Source organism: Akebia trifoliata, chromosome 10, assembly GCF_017979445.1.
Source record: "Akebia trifoliata isolate Shusen 1 chromosome 10, ASM1797944v1, whole genome shotgun sequence".
Lineage (NCBI taxonomy): Eukaryota > Viridiplantae > Streptophyta > Magnoliopsida > Ranunculales > Lardizabalaceae > Akebia > Akebia trifoliata.
Window position 1 is genome coordinate 31,343,656 of NC_141384.1, and position 24,673 is coordinate 31,368,328.

Genomic DNA, 24,673 nt, shown 5'->3' on the forward strand with positions numbered 1-24,673 from the left:
TCTCATCAGAGCCCTTCATCTTAAATCTCTTCACATCCTCTACAGCAGCGCTCCTAAACAAACCAAGATCCACTGCTCCAGACACCATGTGATACCCACGCATCTTAAGCTGCTCCGGGCTATCGTGCGGCATGGCGAACCCACACAAATATGCCCCACCTTTCTTCTTCCCCAGAACCCCCTTCTCTGCCTCATGCAACACTTCCCTCACTTTCTTGTTCCCTGGGTCCCACAAATACCCTAAACTCGCACTCAAATCTAATGGTCCCATTTGAATACAGTCCACCCCTTCTACGGCTGCGATCTCTTCGATCTTCTTCACCCCTTCTTCCGATTCAATCTGACACATTATCAGCAATTCATCTTCATAGTTGCTAAGATACCCATCGTTGATACCGTACTTCGATGCCCTCACAAGCGTGTGAGCCGAACCACGTACCCCAGCCGGCGGAAATCGACAGTAAGAAACGGCTTTTTTGGCCGATTTTTGATTCTCGATCATCGGAAACATGATCCCTTGTGGGCCCAGATCCAAGGCCTTTTTTGCCCATGTCGCTGAAGATTCCGGCAGTCGGAGAATGGCCGGAGTTCCGGTAGCGGCGAGGGCGTGGAGACATGGGAGGGCATCGGAGATCCCACCGTGGCCATGCTCCATATCTACTAGGACGAAATCATAACCGGCGTGGCCAGCGATCTCTGCAAGAGTTGGAGAGAAACTTAGGAGAAATAGACCGTAGAGGGTTTCTCCATCGACGAGACGGGATTTTAGGGTTTTGGGTATGGTGAGATTGTCGAGGGGGGTAGAGAGATCAGATGTTGTTGAGGTGGATTTAGATTGGGTGATGGGATTTGATCTAGGATTTAGGGTTTTGTGGGTTAATGGAGATTTGGAGAGATGGGTTAGTGTGGTTGATGAAGAAAAGAGTTTTAATGGGTGGCTTATTAGGGTTTTGAAGTGATTGAAGGAAAGAGGTGAGGAAGAAGGCTTTCTGAGAGTGGAGATAAGAGAGTTGTTGCAGGTGGAGAGCGCCATTGTTAGAAGGAAGAAGTCAATTTTGACGAATGAGATTGGTCTCTCTTTTACACAGAGATAGACAGAGAGAGAGAGAGAGTCACGTGCGATATGCTGGAATGATCCTGATCGTGGATAAGATGAACAATAGTGACACGTGTTATACACGCAAATACTTAAGGCGCCCTACTGTAAACATTTGACATATCTTGTGTTTTCCACCCCCACCCCCACCCCCACCCCCACCCAAATAGTTTCCAAAAGAAATGAATGAGAGCTTCTATTGCCACACCAACTCTTACTAAGAGCACCCAAGATGTGTGCTAAAAGTTGGCGTGGTTTCGAATGTGTTAAAAGAAAGACGTAAAAAAGACGAGAGTTCTTTAATCTTTAGTTAGAAGTTTAAGAAGAGGGTTTTTTTTTTTTTAAATTTATTATTAGTCTCTTAAGAAAGACTGAGGCCAACGGGCATGTAACCATTAGTCCAATAGTTGACCACTTTTGATTTGGTGAATCGTAGCAACGAGTAGTTGTGAAGATATTATATTCCTAGTTTGTTACTATTGATGATAAACTTAAGGGATTCCCTTATTGTAGATATCGGGATCATCAAGATCAATCTTCAACTGGGTTTAGGGATAGATTAAGGTGGTGTTTGTTTGCGCTATATTTCAGTGTTTATTGCTGAAAAAAAATTAAATTCAGCACTTTTGTCAAAATAGCACGTTTGTTTACTCGTGCTTATTGCTGAAAATAAGTGAAAAAAATTCAGCATTATTTTGATGCTGAAAAAAAGTGCTGAAGCGGTAAGCACTGCGCTTTTTTCAACACGGACAAGTATGCCATTTGTTTTTTTGAACATGGACAAATATGCCCTTATTCTTAAAAGGATATTACCTCTTATATCCCATGGTAAGAATATAAACACCTCACAAATTAATAAACCCACACCATAACTAAATTATTTTGTCTTATATGGGTTAAATTTTTTGGAATGAGTTGATTTTTGGTGAGGATGATCTCTACAATGAGGAGATCATCTTCACAAAAAATCAGCATATCTTGAAACTTCTAACCCTATCAAAATAAATTCAAGAATCGTAAATTGTCCCTTTAAAAAAAAAAACTATTTTTAACGAGTTAGAAGTTTCAAAATAGACTGATTTTTGGTGAGGATGATCTCTAGACCATATAGACCATCCTCACAAAAAATTTACTCATTCCAAAAATTTTAACCCATATAAAACAAAACAAAAAATGGCTATAATGTGGGTTGTCCTTATTAATTCATAGGGTGCTTTTATAATTACACATCCTTCATTTCCATCGAAAATTATTCATCCAAAATTAAGTTCTTTTAAAGTTGATTTCAATTTTTGGTGGTTTGTATGACATTATTATTTTTAATTTGAAATTTGTGGGTTTTTATAAATAGAAATTATTATTTATAAATTGAATATTATTTGAGTATTATTTATTATTTAAAAATAAATTGTATTTTAATTTTATAAGAAATAATATATTTTATTGTGTTTGATAATAAATAAGCATTTGAAACATGTAAACAATGTATAATATAATTGTAAGGGTAACAAAGACAATTTATCAGTTTCAGCAATGTGTAACAAACATGATTCAGCATTTAAACAAACAACTTTTTCAGCACTTAAATTTAGCGCTTATAAGTTTCAGCGCTTAATGCTATTCAGCACTTATTTTTTTCAGTTTAACAAACAGCACCTAAGTGCCTACTGTGACCTGATCCGAATCCAATCTAACCGAGGATTTGATCTTCAATCCTTGGAATGGCTGCAAACTTACATACCAGTGAAGACAGAATTTTATGTATCATATAAAAACTAAGAGTCGTGATAATATGACACCCCTACTCTGACACACACACCCCCTTACGACCCCATCACCAAACCATAAAACATTTGCCTTGGGACACACAAGAAAAGATTTATGACTATGTGTAACCTAAGGTAAAAGATGCATGGTACTGTGATGGGGTGTGTGTTAAAAGGAGGGCGTTAAAAAATCATTACACAAAAACAAATTACAAATGGCTTAAAGTTCACAGTGATCCTGTAGAGACTGGACTCAAATGCATGGAAGGGTGATACAAGAGTATGCCTCAAAACACTCAAGATTACAAGAATCCTAATTAAAACATATCCATGTCTTAAGTCCTTGACAAATATTAATTTCGAATCATTTTAAGAACGACTGGAAATGTAAAAAAAGAACAAGACAAGAAGTAATTGAAGTGCCCTGATAATATGGTCTAAGGTTGGATAGTATGAGCTTCGAATCTCAGAGATCGCAATCTGGACCCGATCCTCCTCATTCCTTGAACTTGCTCCCGTTGATCCTGAGCTTAACATATTGTACTCACTTGCCACAACACTTGTCTTTCTTGATATGCCAAGTACTTTCTCGAAATCTGACTGCGATAGTGGTCTTGATATCTACAACAAACAAGCAAGAGTAGCAAAAGAAAATTTTCCAATAAATGTCTCCCTATTTTTATTTCATTGGGAACAATTCATTTCCCCCCCCCTAAATGATAGCTAATTTGTTCCATGAAACTAAGGAAATTTGATTATAGACATGGGAAGCAAGGTGAGTAATTTGATTATGAGGCGTGATAATATGACGCCCCACCCCCCCTCCCCTCCCCTCCCCTCTCTCTCCCTCTGACACATGCCCCCTCGGGATACACAAGAAAAAGATTTGTGGTAATATGTATCCTGAGGCAAATGATCTTCGGTTTTGTGATGGGGGCGTACAGAGGCGTGCGTCAGAAAATCATTACACTTTGATTATAGACTCCTAATATAAATTATTGTCTGGATTCATGTAAATTTAGAATAGATTCCAAAACATAGAAACTGGATGAACAAATAATTATTGTCAATCTTGCACATATGATATAACAACATTTAAGCCATACTAATTATTATGAGGCATACTTACAGGAGATGTGTCGCCCTTTTTTTCAGCATCTAATATGTCCCTGATAGGGAAGTATGATGCTTTCCTGCAGAGCTCGAAAAGATCTGAACCAGAGTATCCTTGGCACAAGCTGGCAATTTCAACAAAGTCGACATTGTCTTCTACATGCTCATCCTTCAAAATCAGCTTCAGTATCTTGACTCTTTCGCTGCAGTTTGGTAACCCAATCTCAAAGGCTTGAGGAAAACGCCTAAGTATTGCCTCGTCAAGGTCTGCTGGCCGGTTGGTTGCTGCAAGTACCATCACCCGAGCATTCTCTACAGTAACTCTCCAAGATAAGTACCTTTTTTTTTATAATAATAATAATAATAATAAACAGATTTTGGAATTCAGTACACAAGCATTTGTTTGATACTTTTTTTAATTATATAAAATCAAAGCTGAAACTGGACATCAAAAGGTGTATATTGTTGTGGTCTGTGGAGCCTGATAGTACTGGGTCACCAAGGAGGTACTGTAAATCAAGCCACGCGTTCACGTCGATCAAGCTGAAATAAGGTATTTTCGTAATTTCACTAATATTATGTAAAACCCTACTTAGGTTTCCTGTGGTATTTATATTTCTCGTTTATTGTGAAAGGGTGTAATATGTAATTGAGAGTTTTTTTCTTCATAGTGGAATCGGTGTGATTCATGGACGTACCTCAATTTTGAGGGAACCACGTAAAATATGTGTGTTTCTTTATGTGATTTGTGTATTGTTTCGATTATTTGCTTGGTTCAATTGTCCCTGTTTTCTCAACATATATGGCATCCACACACACACACACACACAGACTCGATGTCTTTAGAATATAATTAATTTTGAACGATATTAAGATCCTTAGCTGAAAGCACCAGTACCCTTTACTACAAAAATGAAAGGTATTCATCTTTTAGAAGGAATCATTGGTATGTGTAACAGTAAAAAAAAGGTAGGAACAATTTAAGAGTAAAAAAAAACTCACTATCTGTGGTAAAGCCATCCCACAAAGCCATGAACTCAGTTTTCATGCCAGTCATGGCTTCATGATCTGTAGAAGATCGCTGCCTCAAAAAACTATCAACTTCGTCAATGAATATAATAGCAGGCTGGAGCTTATAAGCCAGACTGAATATAGCAGCCACTGGAGGTACAAATAGAAATAAAACGTAAGAAGTTGATATTATGTAATATGGCAGAATACAAACAATTAAGTAGATATAATATACTAATAAGCTACATCATAATAAGCTTTAATAAGAAAATTTAATTAGATTTAAAAAAAATCAAACAGAGAAACTATATTTTCTAGACACTATCATTAATAAAGACTCAACAACAACAAAGTCTTAACCCAAAGATTCATGATCGTCTAAATTAATCATGTTCCTCCATTCCACTTTATCCATAGTCAAATTTTCTGTTATAGTTAATGAAAACTACAACTATTTAGTCTATGAAATCCAAATTTGAAAATATCAAAATGGCATTTTGAGCACATGAATTTTGATATCAAAATACTCTCCTGACGTGGCATGTGCCAGAACCATAGATTTTATGCCTCGGGATTCACATCCCCATAAATATGTGCAGTTGTGTATCCCAAGGAAAAAAAAGATATATGATTATGGCACATGTCACATCAGGAGAGTATTTTGAGTATGCCACATGGGGGGAGTCAGAAAATCATTACTCTTTAATACAACCCAAACATACCAAGTTTTTGTGCATCACCAAACCATTTGCTCATCAAATTAGATAACTTGACATTAATAAATACAGCTCCAGACTCCTTTGCAATAGCCTTAGCAAGCATTGTCTTTCCAGTTCCAGGTGGTCCATACAACAATACCCCTTTCTGGGGACTGAGAAGTTTCCCGCCACGTGCAAACAATTCAGGTCTCCGCAATGGAAGAATTACCAATTCAGTTAATGATTGCTTGACTTTTTCCAAACCTCCGATATTTTCAAACTCTACATCAATATGATCAGGATTTATAACATCTTGGGCAATTTTATCCTGTCAAATTATGTCAAAAGAAACAAAGTTAATTAACACAACACCTCTCAGATTTTTCATTAACATACATCAATTCTGAAACATTTTAACAAGAAAGGCTAAGCTGATCATGTCTCAATGTAGAAATTAATATACCATGCCATTTTTTAGAGAAAATAAATCATAACTCGCATGAAACAATTGAGCACGAATCACAATTTTTTTTTTTTTTTCAAACTCTGTGTGAGAAATAAAAATATAAAATGAGAGTAGCGCTTTATATAGTGTTTGGTTTAACAATAGAAAAACTTTTAGTTTGGAGAGAAAAAAAAGGGGTAGAGTTGTAAATTTTAGTGTTCTTATCAGTCAGGAGCATTTCTTTTCTCTCCATTAATCTCTGATTTGGAGAAGAAAAACTAACTGATCCATTATTTTTCTTTTCTCTCCTCACTTAACAATCCAAAGAACAGAAATGGAGAGACAGAGAGAGACTTAACTTTTTTTATATTATTTTTTCCTCTCTCAATTCAAGCATAGATCCAAATCAAGGATAGTGTTAACATTGTAAAAACTGAACCAATCAATCTTTCTTGAAACTAACCCAAGAGGCAAGAGGTTTCCATCCAACGAAACAAAAAAAAATCCCCTTCACCAATTTACAACTACCAAGTCCAAAGATCAAAGTCATCCGATTTTTTAGGTGGCTGTGGATAGTTTATCTGACAGGGTCAATTTGGTCATTTCACTATTCATTTTATTTATTTCACAAATGCTATTGGTGCAAGCAGAACTCCCAAAAAATACTTCCATTTCCACCGCAACATAGAGAAACAAACAAGAATAAACGGAATTTATCTTTATTAAATTGGGTCTCAAGAGAGAGAGACAGAACAAATACCATAAAGATAATGTCGAGAGAGAGAGAGAGAGACCTCGTAGGAATTGGTAGAGAAGGGACGGCGATCAAATCGCTTCGCAATTTCCATCATCTTTTGTAGGCGCTCATGTTGGCGTTCTCGATAACGAAGATACGCAAGCAAACCAGTACCTACAGTCGTGGCGAATATCAGATGCGGCAACATCTCCAACCCCTTACCCCCTCTTTGTCTTTCGATCGATTCTCTACAAATTCTTTAGGATTTGCAGACAGAGAGTGAGTAGTCTACCTTCAACTCTGCAAGTCTTCCACATTTTCTCCTTAAAAGTTACCCAACCCAACTTTACCTTTTTAACTTTTTCATATTCTCTCTCACAAAGTTATTACTTTTTAAAATAAAATAAAATAACATAAAAGAAACTCTTCAAGGTGCTGATTGATTCAACTCCTTAAAATTGCTGTCAAAATCTGTTGTCTGAATTTGCTGTAAAAATTTGAAAAGTTGAAAAACTTGTTTGATAGAACTTTTTAAAACTGCTGTACTGTTGACTAGAATCTGATTGTGGACTGTTTGATACAGCTTCTAAAATCTGCTGTAGTAGGGTAAAATGATCAGAATGCCCTTAAGGTTGATAATGCAACCAGAATGCATAAAAATTACCAGAATACCCCTATACATATATAATTACACTAAATATATATAAATATAATAAAATTATATAAAAAATTAAAAAAATAATTATTTTAATTTTAAAATGTTTATAACTCTATAAAAAATTATAGAGAAATTTATAATTCTATAGAAATTTCGGCAACATCTCCTCTTAAAAATAGACATATAAAATTTTCCTGATAAACAAAATACCTGTATAATACACAATCCAACATAATTTACACAGAATGCATCAAAAATTACTAAAATACCCCTATAAATATATAATTACACTAAATATAGATAAATATGATAAAATTCTATAAAAATTTTGACAGCATCTCCTTTTGATATACAAGATAAGCCTTAACATATATATCGAACATTTTTCCATTAAAAGTAGCAAACCCACTCAAGTAGATAAAGATGAAGATGAAGAAAAATAGAAATTTATAATATGGCACAAGGTTAGCCAAGCAAAACAGACTCGCACATGCCTTATTTATCTATAAAAGATGTTGAAAAGGATAATTGTTTAAAGTATTTTAAAAAATTATTAAGAAACAAGAAAACCTAAGAGGTGAGATGCCTACAAAGGAAGAAAGGAAAAAAAATTAGAGTATTCTTCCCCATTATCAATGAAAACTCATTTAAAGACAAAGAAATCTCCTAAAATCTATATAAAAAATAAATATAAAAATCAACAACCGCCTCTGATTTTGATTCAAAGGGTACATCTTTTCTTTTTTATAAGTGAAAGTTTTATTAAAACGAGAAAATGGTGGTCAACTAAACCAGCCCAAAGGGGCTATATTAAACTCGTGCTTGTGATGTTCAAGCTACATTAGAAGTACATCATGACCACGAGTTATAAGTGAAGCTTTCTAAATGCATATGCAGTCAAACCAAGATAGAATACTTAGGCCATCTCATATCACAGGATGGAGTTGTTGTTGATCCACAAAAGATTGCAAACATTGCATCTAGCAAATTAATAGAGGCTATTTTGATCCAAAATGAACAGCCCCTTGCATTTAAGAGTAAGGCATTATCTAGACAACATTTGGTACTATCTAATTACAAGAAAGAGATGCTTTTTTTCACTCCTTTTTTTCCCCCAATTTTTAAACAGATTACAATCATAAATTCCGAATAATGAACCCAATTACAAATCTTTGCCCTAAATTACTAACTATAAACTAAACCATCCAATCAATAAACCCTAATTAGATGTTCTGGACTAGAAATCAGTAAAATCAATTGGTATCACTAATCTGATCCAGAAGAAACTAAAAAATAAAGAAAATGTCCATAAATTACATAACAAGAATGCCTGAAACTCCTTCAAAATTTATCACAAAAAATAAATATATTTATTGAATATAAAAGAGACAATAATATTCCAAAAAAATCAAAGAGAAATTTGAAATAATCCTAACAGAAATCTACCAAGAAATTAGCAATTATAAATAACCCTAACAAAAACATTTATGCTGTAAATCCAACATTCACTATGAAATTTAGTCAAAAATTAGTCATGATAATTGAAATTGATGAGAGAGGGAGGGAGAGAAAGAGAATGCTCACAGTCGTCAATGACGTCAATGGAAAAAAGAGCAAACAGAGAGATTGCGTTGGATTGGACTTCAAATCGTTGTCGTCAATGGTGTCGATAGCAAACGAGGTCTTCAATGGCGTCGATCGACGTCGCTGTCTTGATCGGAGTTAGATTCAACGAGAAATGGCGTCGATGGGTTTCAAAAGCTTCCTGTTTACAGTCGTCGTCAATGGGTTTTGATTTAACGATTAGCACTTCACCGTCGTCGATGGGTTTCGATCGAAATGATGGTCGTCGTCGATGTCGAGGTGGGTCACTGATACTGTTGAAATCGATGAGAGAGAGTGAGTGATAAAAACGAAGACAGTAGAAGTTTTTTATCGCGGACTGTGCGTGGAAATAGGATATATGACGAAGGATAATTTCGTCATTTCACTCGATCATTTTAAAACGCAGTTGCGCGAAGATGCTCTCATGCGCTTCTCGTTTCATCGCTTTTTTTTTCACAAAATTGCGTTTTCAAATTCAAAACGCTGCGTTTAGAAGCGGTATCAAACACTCAAATAATTGTAAATCATAGCTTTTTGACGCAAACGCCGTTAAAGTTGCGTTTAGAAGCGCAATCAATCGCCTCCTAAGGAACCGCAAAATATAATCGGATTTCACAAGGTGTACACATCATAAAACTATACAAAACTATAAATCAATTACTTTTTAGTTTCAAATTTAGGAGTTCCATCCATATTTTGGAGTGACATTAAAATAGACTTCTAGATTGTACACCTCAGCATCAGCAATGTGTACATCGATGTTAATTGTAAGAATAATGCTGAAGTGAGCTCAAGATTGAACCTCTCGTTGCACACCCTAACCTGAAAGTGTATAGGAATCATAGATTTTATCAAAGCTTAAGGTGTTTGTGATAAGTTTTTTTGAGAAAAGTGATTTTGAAATTGAAAATTAAGATGCATGATTTGTTAGTGCAATAAAGGCAACAAAATACTTTGAATGTAAAAGACAAGAAGTCGGAATCGATGATCGATGATGATTGGAGACAACTTTACTTGAAGGCAAGGGTTACCATTCACTTGTGCTTAGCGAATGAAGTATTGTTCAGCATTATTAGGGAAAAGACAACAAAAAAGTTATGAGAGAAATTAGAAAGATTGTACCAAATGAAGTCCCTTACCAAATTATATTTTTTTAAAAAGTCTCAGAGCATTTAAATAAATTTAACAATCTCATTTGTCAACTTGAAAGCATCATAGTGAAGATGGAGGATGAGGATAAGACTGTTATATTTCTTTGCATGTTGTTGAAATCTTATAATAACCTTGTGATTACATTAAGTTATAACAAAGACGATTCTCTTGATTTGGACTACATTTTTTGTGCTATTCTTGTCGATGAATTAGCGTCTTTGGGTAGTTCAATTGATTCGAAAACGAAAGTACTTGTAACAAGATGTAGATCGAACGAGCGAGATAATTCATCAAAGAACCATATAATGAACAAGTTGAAGTTTTAATCAAAGTCAAAAGAGCCAAATGATAAAAATATGTGTTAGTTTTATGACAAGCTTGGGCATGTAAAGAATAATTGTTGGAAAAGTAAAGAGTCGGGTTCATACAAAGATTTTAATTCAGGTGGTGAAAAGCAAAATGAAGTCAAAGATGAAGCTAATAAAGTTGAAGAATCTATTTAGAATTGCATAAAAGAGGTGTTATTAATAAAATAAAATATAATAAAAATAATAAAAATAAATAAATAAATAAAATCCAATAATTGAAAATATCTTCAAGATAAGTCTCTTCATGATATGTATAAATCCCAATCATTCATGGGTCAACGGAACCTTACTCTAAATTAAAAATGAAAACTACCATGGCGACCAATGTTCATTAGAAAATGTAATGGTGTTTTTTATTCAAGTGTTTGTTTGGTTAAATTTTATATGCATTTAAAGTATTTCATGAATATTTGTTTATTTGTAAAGTAGTTTGACGCTACCAATTTGTAAAGCATCAACTTGATTTGCCAATGGATGGAAAAGCCCTAAAATATAATGTTTGATCTCAATGTCCGTTTCGCTATTATTATAAAGATTAATGCTGGAGTGATCTCAGTGAGAGATTCATGGGGGACATCTTGATATGGTGGCATGCGCATGCCCATAAATGCATTTTCTTCAAGATAGGAATAAAATGTATCTACGGACATGTGCAAGCCACCACATAAGTATCCCCCGCTGAGGTCACTGTAGCATGACTATTCTAAATTAGATGGTGGCATGTGCAAACACACGTGTATCAAACAAGTTTTTTTGTAATTTAAAATATTAAGTAAAGGGTTTTTAAAGATTAATAGTAAAACGTATGCCACTTGCAATTTTGTTGTTGTTTTTTCTTCTTCCCAAAATGACCTTTATTGTGTTAAGTTTAAATCTAAAGGTGCGGGGGAATTTGGTGTGGAACCACTTCTACTCCACATTATCTCATTGTGATAGAAAATATGTATTTTGGATATTTTGAAAAGTTCTATCAAGTTTCCAATTCGGAGAAATGAAAGATCAAAATTGTCAACATCAACGATTTAAACATTGACTGTAGCTATTGAATCATTGACCTCAATGATTTTGATTTTTCAAAGTCAACACTAAATATATCTTCTCAAAATATCTAAAATACAGATTTCTCAAATCTCAAATACGAAAAGGAAACTAGAAACCAAAGAGAAAAGAAGAATGGAAGGATCTAAATTGAATTTGTGTGACTCCGACAATCCAAACACTTCTCTCTATTTTCTCTCTCTTCACCATTTCTATCTGTATTTCTTTTGGATCTCCCATTAATTTTTTAGAAGGTAAGCTGGGGGTTAGACAGACCCCCGACCAGCTATATTAAATTAACAAAAAGAACATTACACTCTCAAGAAAAGTTGCTCAGAAGCGTCTCTCTCAATAATTTGACTCAAATCCCTAGATCGAGGGGGAGACCTTTGAATTAGATTAGAAGACAGCATAAACGAAGCTAGGTGATTAGCAGCTCGATTGGCCTCTTTGTAGGTGTGCTCATAATTATGCCATTAGGATCATCAAGATCAATCTTCAACTGGGTTGATGGATAGATTAACTACCTACTGTAATCCGATCCAAATCTAATCTAACCGAGGATTTGATCTTCAATCCCTGGAATGGCCGCAAACTTACACATCAGTAAAGACAGAATTTTATAGGGGAAATTTAAAAAAAAAAAAAAAAAAAAAAAAAAACCTATATAAAATAATATTTCTTAAAAAGATAATAATTTTTGAAAAATTATCAAAATTAACCAAAATCAACCTTCTAATGATCAATTTTCTTTTTCTTTTTAAAATAAAAAATTCGACCCTTAAAAGATCCAATTTTTTATATATTTTAATATAGGTAACTTAATCATTACTCCAAACTCATATTAATCAAAATAAGGGCCTTTTAGTGTAAACTTTAATATAGGTAAGTAGTGTAAACTTTAATATTGTAATGAAAACAACTTAGTTGAAGGAGCATACTTGGCTGGCAGACTTGATTAGCAAAAAACAAGTACCACTCCGGGTATTTACATGGAATGAATGGTTAATGGAGTTCCTTTAAGTCTTCAAATGATACTAATGCTCTCTCGAAGCTGGGCTGATCCAAGATGTGGTAGTACTTTAGCTCTTGAAACAAATATATTTTTTTTTCAAATGACACTTCCAATGTTTTAATATTTAAGAGTGTTTCTACTAATTTGACAGGTAATTGGTTGATATGCAAAGAAAAATGAGGGACTTGACCTCAGGAACTCTTGCTGTTGCTCTCAAGGAAAGATGGACAGCTCAACATTTATTTATGTGAGTATCTTTCTGTCCAACTTCGAAATTTTGACAACAATATAAATAGTTTTATTTGTCTTTTTAATGTTTCGGTTTTTGGCTCAAGAAACAAAAAAAAATTAAATAACCTCGCGTACAAAAAGACCCATGGAAACTACTAAATAATTGAATTTATAAAGAACAGAAGGTTTAAATTTAAAAAAGAAAATCCTGTAAATATAAGTGGGTACAGCTTTGTACTGGTTGTATGTGTTTATATGGTCTCTCTGTCTTTTTAAAGTAGTCTAATAATGGAAGACATGAAGTTTACTCTTATTTCTTCCTATATGACCGAGATTGACTAACTACTTACCAATATTAAAGTTTACACTAAAAGACCCTTATTTTGATTAATATAAGTATGGAGTAATGATTAAGTTACCTATATTTAAAAAAAGAAATCGACCCTTTAAGGATTGAAATTTTGATTTTTTTTTTTAAATCAATGACCGTAATTTTTGACTTAAAAAAAAAAAAAAAAGACGGACCACAATTTTTTACTTTGAAAAAAATCAACTCTTTAAAAACCGCTTTTAGTTCATTTTGATAATTTTTCAATAATTATTACCTTTTTAAAAATTATTATTTTATATAGATTTTTTTTATAATTTCCCCAATTTTATATATCATATAAAAACCAAGAGTCATGATAGTATAACGCCCCCCTCTGACACACACACACACACCCCGATGCCCCCATCACAGAACTGTAAATCATTTGCCTCTGGACACGCAAGAGAAAGATTTATGATTATGTGTATCCCGAGGTAAATGACGCATGGTACTGTGATGGGGTGTGTGCCAAAGTAGGGCGTTAAATAATCATAACACAAAAACAAATTACAAATGGCTTAAAGTTCACAGTGATCCTGTAGAGACTGGACTCAAATGCATAGAAGGGTGATATAAGAGTATGCCTCAAAACACTCAAGATTACAAGAATCCTAATTAAAACATATCCATGTCTTAAGTCCTTGACAAATACTAATTTGGAAACATTTTAAGAACGACTGGAAATGTAAAAAAAGAACAAAACAAGAAGTAATTGAAGTGTCCTGATAATATGGTCTAAGGTTGGACAGTATGAGCTCCGAATACCAGAGATCGCAATCTGGACCTGATCCCCTCCTCAATCCTTGAACTTGCTCCCACTGATCCTGAGCTTAACATACTGTACTCACTTGCCACAACACTGGTCTTTCTTGAAGTGCCAAGTACTCTCTCAAAATCTGACTGCGATAGTGGTCTTGATATCTAGAACAAACAAGCAAGAGTGTAACAAAAGAAAATTTTCCAATAAATGTTTCCCCTATTTATATTTTTATTTCATTGGGAACAATCTAATAAGAAATAATTCATTTCCCCCCCAAAATGATAGCTACTTTGTTCCATGAAACTAAGGAAATTTGATTATAGACACGGGAAGCAAGGTGGGTTATTTGATTATGAGGCGTGATAATACGACGCCCCCCCCCCCCCCCCTCTCCTCTCTCTCTCCTTCTGACACATGCTCTCTGGGGATACACAAGAAAAAGATTTGTCGTAATATGTATCCCGAGGCAAATGATCTTCGGTTTTGTGATGGGAGCGTACAGAGGCGTGTGTCAGAAAATCATTACACTTTGATTATAGACTCGTAATATAAATTACTGTCTGGATTCACGTAAATTAAGAATAGATTACAAAACATAGACACCGGATGAACAAATAATTATTGTCAATCTTGCACATAAGATATAACAACATTTAAGCCACACTAATTATTATGAGGCATACTTACAAGAGATGTGTCGCCCTTTTTTTCAGCATCTAATAGGTCCCTGATAGGGAAGTATGATGCTTTCTTGCAGAGCTCGAAAAGATCTGAACCAGAGTATCCTTGGCACAAGCTGGCAATTTCAACAAAGTCGACGTTGTCTTCTACATTCTCATCCTTCAAAATCAGCTTCAGTATCTTGACTCTTTCGCTGCAGTTTGGTAACCCAATCTCAAAGGCTTGTGGAAAACGCCTAAGTATTGCCTCGTCAAGGTCTGCTGGCCGGTTGGTTGCTGCAAGTACCATCACCCGAGCATTCTCTACAGTAACTCTCCAAGATAAGTACCTTTTTTTTTATAATAATAATAATAATAATAATAATAATAATAATAATAATAAAAAACAGATTTTGGAATTTTTTTTTTTTTGATAAGTAGCAATTCATTCATAAACAAAACTAGGCCAGTCGAGATGACCGACCTAGCAAGACTTTACATCGGAGGACTACTCATAAGGAATACAACAAATCCCATCCCAATTAAAAACAAAATCCTCGAAGAAAACTCCCCTAAACTCTTTGAATACTTTGGACCAGAAAAAGATAAGACCCACAATGGATATAATTGTATCTCTACAATCTTTCTGCTTCCCCTCGAATATACGCCTATTTCTCTCAAGCCACACTCCCCAACAGATTGCAAATGGTGTAATACTCCACAACAATCTCTTTGTACCACCAAACGAATAGCCAATTGAAGACCAACAACTGAAGAGTTCTTTTAATGTTTGTGGTAGACAGGATATAACTCCATACAAGTTCAAAAAGTGTGTCCATATGCCATGCGCAAACTTACAATGAAGAAGAAGATGATCCGAAGATTCTCCATTGTCCATACATAGCACACAGCAACTCGCCCCGCACAAACCACGACGCATCAGAAAATCCACCGTTTGAATTCTTCCTAAGGACGCCGTCCAAGTAAAGAAAGCAACTTTACTTGGTACTCTAGGACCCCAAATCGACACGTGAGGAAAGGAAATATCTCCATTATCGCATAAGGAGTGATAAAACGAGCGCACCGAAAACTTCCCATCCTTACTTGCCATCCACACTCTCTCATCTTCCCTTCCCGAACGAAATTCTAAGCGTGAAGCTCCATCTACTAATCTAACAACATCTTCAAGTTCCAAATTGTCGAGACCTCTCCGAAGCCCAAGGTCCCATGCACATTCTCCTTCTATGGATCGTCGGACTGATGTGATTGGACTCCCTTTTTTTGAGGATAAGGAATACAAGTTCGGAAATACCTCCATAAGTGATCGGTTTCCACACCAAATATCTTCCCAAAATCTTACCCGGTTACCTTGACCCACTTTGAATTTAATTCTCGGATTGAATATCGACATGCTCTTCATGATACCTTTCCACATCCCACAACCATGGGGATGTCTAATTGACCCGCTTTCCCACCCTGTCCGTTTAGTGCCATACTTTCCTTTTACAACTTGTCTCCACAGACTATCACCGTCAGTCCCAAACTTCCAAAGCCATTTTCCCTTCAATGCCAAATTCATTATCCCGAGTCTTCTAATTCCGAGGCCACCATACTTCTTGTCCAAGCAAACCTGTCTCCAACTAACTAGATGATGTTTCCTACTCCCAACTCTATCATGCCAAAGAAAATTGCGAAAAAGCTTATCTAGTCTTAGTTCCACACTTCGGGGCATTGAGAGTAAAGAAAGAAAGTAGACTGGGATACTAGATAGGACACTTTTTATCAGCGTCAATTTGCCCCCCTTGGAGAGATAATTAGCTTGCCACGCTGCTAGTTTCCTCTCAACCCTTTCTACTATCGGATCCCAGATCTCCACCCTTCTATATTGGGCCCCTAGCGGCAACCCCAAATAAGTGGACGGTAAACTACCCACTTTCCAACCCATCGAGGCCGCGAGAAGAGTAAGACATCTAACCATGCCCACCGGAAAAATCTTGCTTTTCTTCATATTTACTGGTATACCTGACACCGCTTCGAAACAACATAACATTCCACTCAGTCTCCTTGTCTGCTCTATAGAGTCATCTAAGAAAATTAGTGTATCGTCCGCAAATTGGAGATGTGAAACAGTAACATTAGAACCTACTGAGAATCCCGCAAAAAAGCCATTCGATACCCCTCTTTCCATCATCTTTCCAAGTGTTTCTGCCACAATAATAAACAAGAATGGGGATAGAGGATCCCCTTGTCAAAGGCCTCTAGTACTCCTGAAAAAGCCGTGGGGTGATCCATTCACCAAAATCGAGAAGGAGGGGGAAGACACGCATGTCATGACCCAGGATATCCATTTTTTACCAAAACCCATTCTCCCCAACATGTATTCCAAGAACTGCCAACTGACGTGATCATAAGCCTTCTCAAGATCTACCTTACAAACCACCCCTGCTTTACCAGACTTCAATCTAGAGTCAATACACTCATTTGCTATTAAAACCCCATCTAAAATCTGCCTCCCTTTAATGAACGCACTTTGGTTACCCCCTATTAACCCTTGGATAACACCTTTTAATCTTTTCGCAAGGATGCTCGTGATAATTTTGTAACTAGTGTTCACCAAACTGATTGGTCTCAGATCTTTGATATCTTCGGTCCCCATTACTTTAGGCATCAGAGCGATAAAAGTGCAGTTAGAGCCGAGGTCTAATACTCCATTTCTAAAGAATTCCTCAATTACCGCAATGAAATCACCTTTGATGATCTCCCAACAAGATGTGTAGAATTCCACAGGAAAACCATCTGGACCGGGAGCTTTATCACTTTTCATGCTTGAGATAACACCCCAAATCTCATCCTCATCAACCGGCCTTTCCATCCAAACCCGTTGAACTTCAGAGACTCTATTGAATTGCAACAGATCGGGTTTTGGTCTGATACAAGATTCGTCGGTGTACAACTTCGAGTAGAAGTCTACGATTCCTTTGGCGACCGCCACTTCTCCCTCCAAACATTCCCCATTTACAAATATTCTTGTAATGCGATTGCTCCTATTTCGCGCATTGGCCATGCCGTGAAAGAACTTCGTGTTGCCGTCCCCTTCCTTAAGCCATCTCACTCTAGATTTCTGTTTCCAACTAATCTCTTCCATCAGTGCCAACCTTTGATATTTCTCACGAAGATTCATTCTCATTGTCCTGTCTTCTATAGAAATCGGGTTCAACTCTTCAATTCGGTCTATCTCCTCAATTCTCCCTAAAACTTCTTTTTTCTGCACGTCCACCTTGCCAAAAGACTCCTTATTCCATTCTTTTAGCACCGCCTTTAGGGCCTTCAACTTTTTTCTAAACACCTCCCCTGCTTTTCCTGTAACAACAAAACTCCTCCACCAATCTGCTACCATCTCCTTAAAATTAGGGTGTTTCAACCACATAGTTTCAAAACGAAACGGAATAGGTCCCCTCCCAAATGGCCCTGCCTCTAGTTGAATAGGGCAGTGGTCTGACACAGGATTTGGGATAGCCGTCTGAGAAAGCTGACAGAACAACAAAGTCCAATCATCTGAAACAAGAAACCTGTCTAACCTGTTAAGAGTTGGTACATCCTGACGGTTAGACCAAGTGAAGCTTCTGCCCTGCAGGGGAATATCCACTAACTTGTTTCGGTTCACAAATTCCCCAAATCTCCTCATCTTAGTAGTAATCCTCGATCCCCCTTGTCTCTCACAAGTGAATCTTATGACATTAAAGTCTCCCCCCAAGCACCACGGACGGTTCCAATACGTTCTCACATCATCCAATTCCTCCCAGAATTGCTTGCGTTCCCACTCTTTAGTAGGGCCATACACACCCGAAAACACCCAATTGACTTCCTTCCCAACACACTTGCATAATATTGACACAGAAAAGGCACCCACTAACGAATCTTCAACCACGATCATCTCCTTATCCCATAACACCCAAACTCCCCCTGCTGTCCCATTAGCTGCTAGATACTTCCACCCCATGTTCCGGCCACCCCATATGTCTCGTAGAATCACCTTGTTCACTTGATTCAACTTCGTTTCTTGTAAGGTTACAATGTGAGGTTTAAACGATTGTAGGATTGCTTTAACCGAAGCCCTTTTATTCCTATCATTAAGCCCTCGCACATTCCAAGATATAATTCTAATCGACATTTATCCCATTGAGTTTTCTCCCACTTCGTAAAACTAGAGATGTGTCGGCCTTAACTGTAGCCCCTGATTTTTGCAACTCCTGGACCTCTTTAGCTAACCTTACCCTTAGTTTCTTCACCCTGTTTTCATCCACCACCTCCAAACCTTTCCCTCTACGTAGATGTCCTTGTTGACTCATCTCTTCCTGATCCATCTCTGCCCGTAGAATGAATTCCACCTCATCTCTGATAATGATTTGTTCTTCCTCTAATGGGTCTTCCTCTCTAATCACTGAATCAAAACAATCTTCAATCCCATTCCTCTTCTTGAGTGCTAATTCTAACAAAAGACTGGACCCTTCTATTTTTCCTTCTGTGTTCAAACCAGCAGACCAACTGATCTCATTCAAATTATTAATGATCCAATCAGCTAAAGCTTCCACCACCTGATGTTTCGTTTTTCCTCTGTCCCAACTCTTCGAATTATTCTCCGTATCTTCCCTTGCCAATAGTAGAGACTCTGAACACGTTTCCACCTGAGTATCATTTTCTGCACCAAGCCTTACATGTTCCACTCCTTCTATACTCTCCCCATTGTCACAGTGATCCCCTCGTGGTTTTTCCCCTTCGACAGATTGGAGGAGCTGGAGAAAACCACCCTTTCCAACATCGCTTATGCCCCCCCACCTCATACTGTTAGCCACCTCATGTCCTACCCGAGGTCACAGTACACAAGCATTTGTTTGATAGCCTTTTTAATTATATAAAATCAAAGCTGAAACAGGACATCAAAAGGTGTATATCGTTGCGTTCTGTGGAGCCTGATAGTACTGGGTTACCAAGGAGGTACTGTAAATCAAGCCACACGTTCACGCTAGTCAAGCTGAAATAAGGGTATTTTCGTAATTTCACTAATATTATGTAGAACTCTACTTAGGTTTCCTGTGGTATTTATGTTTCCCGTTTATTGTGAAAGGGTGTAATCTGTAATTTAGAGTTTTTCTTTTAATAGTGGAATCGGTGTGATTCATGGACGTACCTCAATTTTGAGGGAACCACGTAAAATATGTGTGTTTCTTTATGTGATTTGTGCTTTGTTTCAATTCTTTTCTTGGTTCAATTGTCCCTGTTTTCTCAACATATATGGCATCCACACACACAGACTCGATGTCTTTAGAATATAATTAATTTTGAATGATATTAAGTTCTTCAACTGAAAGCACCAGTTCCCTTTACTACAAAAATGAAAGGTACTCATCTTTTAGAAGGAATCATTAGTATGTGTAACAGTAAAAAAAAAAGGAAGGAACAATTTAAGAGTAAAAAAACTCACTATCTGTGGTAAAGCCATCCCACAAAGCCATGAACTCGGTTTTCATGACAGTCATGGCTTCATTATCTGTAGAAGATCGCTGCCTCAAAAAACTATCAACTTCGTCAATGAATATAATAGTAGGCTGGAGCTTATAAGCCAGACTGAATATAGCAGCCACTGAAGGTACAAATAGAAATAAAAGGTAAGGTGTTGATAATATGTAATATGGCAGAATACAAAAAGAAAAATACCCTTAAATGAAGAAAAAGAAAAAAACAATTAAGTAGATATAATATAGTAATAAGCGACATCATAATAAAAGCTTTAATAAGAAAATTTAATTAGATTAAAAAAAAATCAAACAGAGAAACTATATTTTCTAGACACTATCATTAATAAAGACTCAACAACAACAAAGTCTTAACCCAAAGATTCATGGTCGTCTAAATTAATCATGTTCCTCCATTCCAATTTGTCCAAAGTCAAATTTTCTGTTATAGTTAATGAAAACTACAACTATTAAGTCTATGAAATCCAAATTTGAAAAATATCAAAAGGACATTTTGAACACGTGAATTTTGATTTCAAAATACTCTCCTGTCGTGGTATGTGCCAGAACCATAGATTTTATGCCTCGGGATGCACATCCCCATAAATATGTGCAGTTGTGTATCCCAAGGAAAAAAAAAGATCTATGGTTATGGCACATGCCACAACCGGAGAGTATTTTGAGTATGCCACATGGGGGGAGTTAAAAAATCATTACTCTTTAATATAAGCCAAACATACCAAGTTTTTGTGCATCACCAAACCATTTGCTCATCAAATTAGATAACTTGACATTAATAAATACAGCTCCAGACTCCTTTGCAATAGCCTTAGCAAGCATTGTCTTTCCAGTTCCAGGTGGTCCAAACAACAATACCCCTTTCTGGGGACTGAGAAGTTTCCCGCCACGTGCAAACAATTCAGGTCTCCGCAATGGAAGAATCACCAATTCAATTAATGATTGCTTGATTTGTTCCAAACCTCCGATATTTTTAAACTCTACATCAATATGGTCCGGATTTATAACATCTTGGGCAATTTTATCCTGTAAAATTATGTCAAAAGAAACAAAGTTAATTAACACAACACCTCGCACATTTTTCATTAACATGCATCAATTCTGAAACATTTTAACAAGAAAGGCTAAGCTGGTCATATCTCAATGTAGAAATTAATATATCATGCCATTTTTTAGAGAAAAGAAACCATAACTCGCATGAAACAATTGAGCACGAATCACAATTTTTTTTTTTTTTCAAACTCTGTGTGAGTAATAAAAATACAAGATGAGAGTAGCGCTTTATATCTTTTCACTCCATTAATCTCTGATTTGGAGAGGAAAAACTAACTGATTCATTATTTTTCTTTTCTCTCCTCACTTAACAATCCAAAGAACAGAAATGGAGAGAGAGAGAGAGAGACTTTTTTTTTTTTTTCCTCTCTCACTTCAAAACTAGATCCAAATGAAGGATATTGTTAACATTGTAAAAACTGAACCAATCAATCTTTCTTGAAGATAGTCCAAGAGGCAAGAGGTTTCCTGTCCAATCCTACGAAACAAAAAAATCCCCGTCACCAAGTTACAACTACCAAGTCCAAGGACCAAAGTCATCCGATTTTTTTACGTGGGTGTGGATTGTGGATAGTTTTTTATGACAGGGTCAATTTGGTCATTCACTATTTATTTATTTTATTTATTTTAATTTGGCTCTCATAGATCACAAATGCTGGTGGTGCAAGTAGAACTCCCAAAGATAATGTCGAGAGAGAGAGAGAGAGACCTCGTAGGAATTGGTAGAGAAGGGACGGCGATCAAATCGCTTCGCAATTTCCATCATCTTTTGTAGGCGATCACGTTGGCGTTGTTGATACCAAAGATACGCAGCAGCCACAGTCGTAGCGAATATCAGTTGCGGCAACATCTCCAACACCACCCTCTTTGTCTTTCTTCGCACCTACCTCAGTCTTTCGATCGATTCTCTACAAATTCTTTAGGATTTGCAGAGAGAGTGAGAGTCAATAGTCTACCTTCAACTCTTCAAGTCTTCCACATATTTAAAAGTTACCCACCCCAACATTACCTTTTCAGTCGTGCTGGCGAGACACAATATTTACGGTGATTCTCACAATTCTGACGTGGACATGTATACATAACCGTAGATGGTTTTTACTCGTATCGCGAGGAAACACATCTATGATCATGTGCACATCCCATGTCAGACTTGTGAGAATCGCGGTAAATGCTTTTTGTCATTTCAGCATTTTCCTTACTTTTTTTTTTTTCCAACTTTTTCATATTCTCTCTCCACAAAATTATTACTTTTAAAATAGAATAACTTAAAATGAACGCTTTCCTTACTAACCAAGGAAATTTGCGTGACCGCATCTCTGGCACTTCAAAATAGAATCGGATTTCACAAGATGTAGATGTACACAGCATAAAACTATACCAACTTCAAATAAATTATTTTTTCGTTTCAAACTTAGGAGTTCCATCCATATTTTGGAGTGACATTAAAATATACTTCTCGATTGTACACTTCAGCATCAACATTGTGTAAAATCGATGTTAATTTTAAGAATAATGCTGAAGTGAGCTCAAGATTGAATCTCACGTCGCACACCCTAACATGAAAGTGTATACAAATCATAGATGTTATCAAAGCTTATGGTGTTCGTGATAAGATTTTTTGAGAAAAAGTGATTTTAAATTTAAAATTTAAGATCCATGATTTATTAATGCAAGAACTACCATTTGTTTGTGTATAGCGAATGAAATATTATTGAGCATTGTTGGGAAAAAGACAATAAAAGATTTATAAGAGAAATTAAAAAGTTTGTACCAAATGAAATCCCTTATCAATTAGATTTTTTTGAAAAGAAAATTGCACGCTTTAATAATGAAAAAAGACACAAAGGTTTCGAAATATTTAAATAAATTTAACAATTTCATTTGTCAACTTAAAAGCATCAAAGTAAAGATGGAGGATGAGGATAAGACAGTTATATTTCTTTAAACATTGTCAAAATCTTATAACAACCTTATGATTACATCGATTTGTAGTAAAGAAGATTCTCTTAATTTGAACTCTATTTTTTGTGCTATTATTGTCGATGAAATATGAAAGAAGGTGTCTTTGAGTAATTTAATTGATTCGAAAACGAAAGTGCTTGTAGCAAGATGTAGATTGAACGAGCGAGATAATCCATCAAAGAATTGTACAAGGAACAAATCGAAATTTCAATCAAAGTCAAAAGAGTCAAATGATAAAAATATGTGTTGGTTTTGTGGCAAGCCAGGGCATGTAAATAATAATTGTTGGAAGAGTAAAGAGTTGGGTTCATACAAAGGTTCTAGTACAGGACGTGAAAAGCAAAATGAAACCAAAGATGAAACTAATAAAGTTGAAGAGTCTACTTTAGATTGCATAAAAGAGATGTTCTTAATAAAATAATAATAAAAATAAATAAATAAAATCCAATAGTTGAAAATATCTTCAAGATAAGTCTCTTCATGCTATGCATGAATCCCAATCATTCATGGGTCAACGGAACCTTACCCTAAATTAAAAATGAAAACTACCATGACTACCAATGTTCATTGGAAAATGTAATGGTGTTTTTTATTCAAGTGTTTGTTTGGTTAAATTTTATATGCATTTGAAGTATTTCATGAATATTTGTTTATTTGCAAAGTAGTTTGATGCTACTAATTTGTAAAGCATCAAATTGATTTGCCAATGGATAGAAAACCCCTAAAATATAATGTTTGATCTCAATGTCCGTTTTGCTATTATTATAAAAATTAATATTGGAGTGACCTCTCAGAAGGGGACACACGGAGGACAGCTTGACATGGTGGCAAGCGCATGCCCGTAATTGCATTTTCTCTGAGATAGGAGTAAAACGTATCTACGGACATACGTACGCCACCACATAAAGGTGCCCCCTGCTGAGGTCACCCTAGCACAACTATTATAAATTAAATGGTGGCATGTGCAAACACACATGTATCAAATGGGCTTTTTTGTAATTTAGAATATTACTTAAAGGGTTTTTAAAGATTAATAATAAAAAGGATGGCACTTGCAATTTTGTTGTTGTTTTTTCTTCTTCCCAAAATGACCTTTATTGTGTTAAAATTTAAATATAAAGGTGTGGGGGAATTTGGTGTGGAACCACTTCTACTCCACGTTATCTCATTGTGATAGAAAATATGTATTTTGGATATTTTGAAAAGTTCTATCAAGTTTCCAATTCGGAGAAATAAAAGATCAAAATTGTCAAGATCAACGATTTAAACATTGACTCTAGCTATTGAATCATTGACCTCGATGATTTTGATTTTTCAAACTCAGCACTAAATATATCTTCTCAAAATATCTAAAATAGATATATTATAATCATGAAACAAAGATTTGAATCAAATGTTACAATTAA

General features: G+C 35.8%; 2 protein-coding genes and 1 long non-coding RNA gene across 3 annotated transcripts; 1 reads left to right on the forward strand and 2 right to left on the reverse strand.

The window, feature by feature from the left end:
* Positions 1 to 3,132: 3,132 nt before the first annotated feature.
* LOC147393892 (uncharacterized) lies at positions 3,133 to 7,191 on the reverse strand. Its single transcript, XM_086456027.1, has 5 exons — positions 6,924 to 7,191; positions 5,709 to 6,012; positions 4,978 to 5,136; positions 3,992 to 4,287; positions 3,133 to 3,483 (listed from the first exon to the last, which is right to left on the reverse strand). Exons 1-5 carry the CDS (start codon positions 7,071 to 7,073, stop codon positions 3,232 to 3,234), a joined length of 1,161 nt encoding a protein of 386 aa, XP_086312153.1. The 5' UTR covers positions 7,074 to 7,191; the 3' UTR covers positions 3,133 to 3,231.
* Positions 7,192 to 12,147: 4,956 nt separating this feature from the next.
* LOC147393893 (uncharacterized) lies at positions 12,148 to 15,080 on the forward strand. The gene is made up of 3 exons (XR_015182214.1): positions 12,148 to 12,760; positions 12,853 to 12,948; positions 14,776 to 15,080. It is a non-coding gene; the product is annotated as an uncharacterized LOC147393893 (long non-coding RNA).
* LOC147393894 (uncharacterized) lies at positions 13,865 to 22,272 on the reverse strand. The gene is made up of 6 exons (XM_086456366.1): positions 22,015 to 22,272; positions 20,975 to 21,278; positions 20,204 to 20,362; positions 14,750 to 15,045; positions 14,110 to 14,223; positions 13,865 to 14,047 (listed from the first exon to the last, which is right to left on the reverse strand). Exons 1-6 carry the CDS (start codon positions 22,153 to 22,155, stop codon positions 13,970 to 13,972), a joined length of 1,092 nt encoding a protein of 363 aa, XP_086312492.1. The 5' UTR covers positions 22,156 to 22,272; the 3' UTR covers positions 13,865 to 13,969.
* Between the last annotated feature and the right edge of the window lie 2,401 nt (positions 22,273 to 24,673).

What these genes read in the sequence shown, in the direction of transcription:
- LOC147393892 (XM_086456027.1), bottom strand. Translation starts at nt 7,073, where the DNA reads ATGTTGCCGCATCTGATATTCGCCACGACTGTAGGTACTGGTTTGCTT. An exon ending in TCTCTACCAATTCCTACGAG is followed by an intron (nt 6,013 to 6,923) that starts GTCTCTCTCTCT and finishes ATAATTTGACAG; the next exon opens with GATAAAATTGCCCAAGATGT. An exon ending in GGATGGCTTTACCACAGATA is followed by an intron (nt 4,288 to 4,977) that starts GTGAGTTTTTTT and finishes GAGTTACTGTAG; the next exon opens with AGAATGCTCGGGTGATGGTA.
- LOC147393894 (XM_086456366.1), bottom strand. Translation starts at nt 22,155, where the DNA reads ATGTTGCCGCAACTGATATTCGCTACGACTGTGGCTGCTGCGTATCTT. An exon ending in TCTCTACCAATTCCTACGAG is followed by an intron (nt 21,279 to 22,014) that starts GTCTCTCTCTCT and finishes ATAATTTTACAG; the next exon opens with GATAAAATTGCCCAAGATGT. An exon ending in GGATGGCTTTACCACAGATA is followed by an intron (nt 15,046 to 20,203) that starts GTGAGTTTTTTT and finishes GAGTTACTGTAG; the next exon opens with AGAATGCTCGGGTGATGGTA.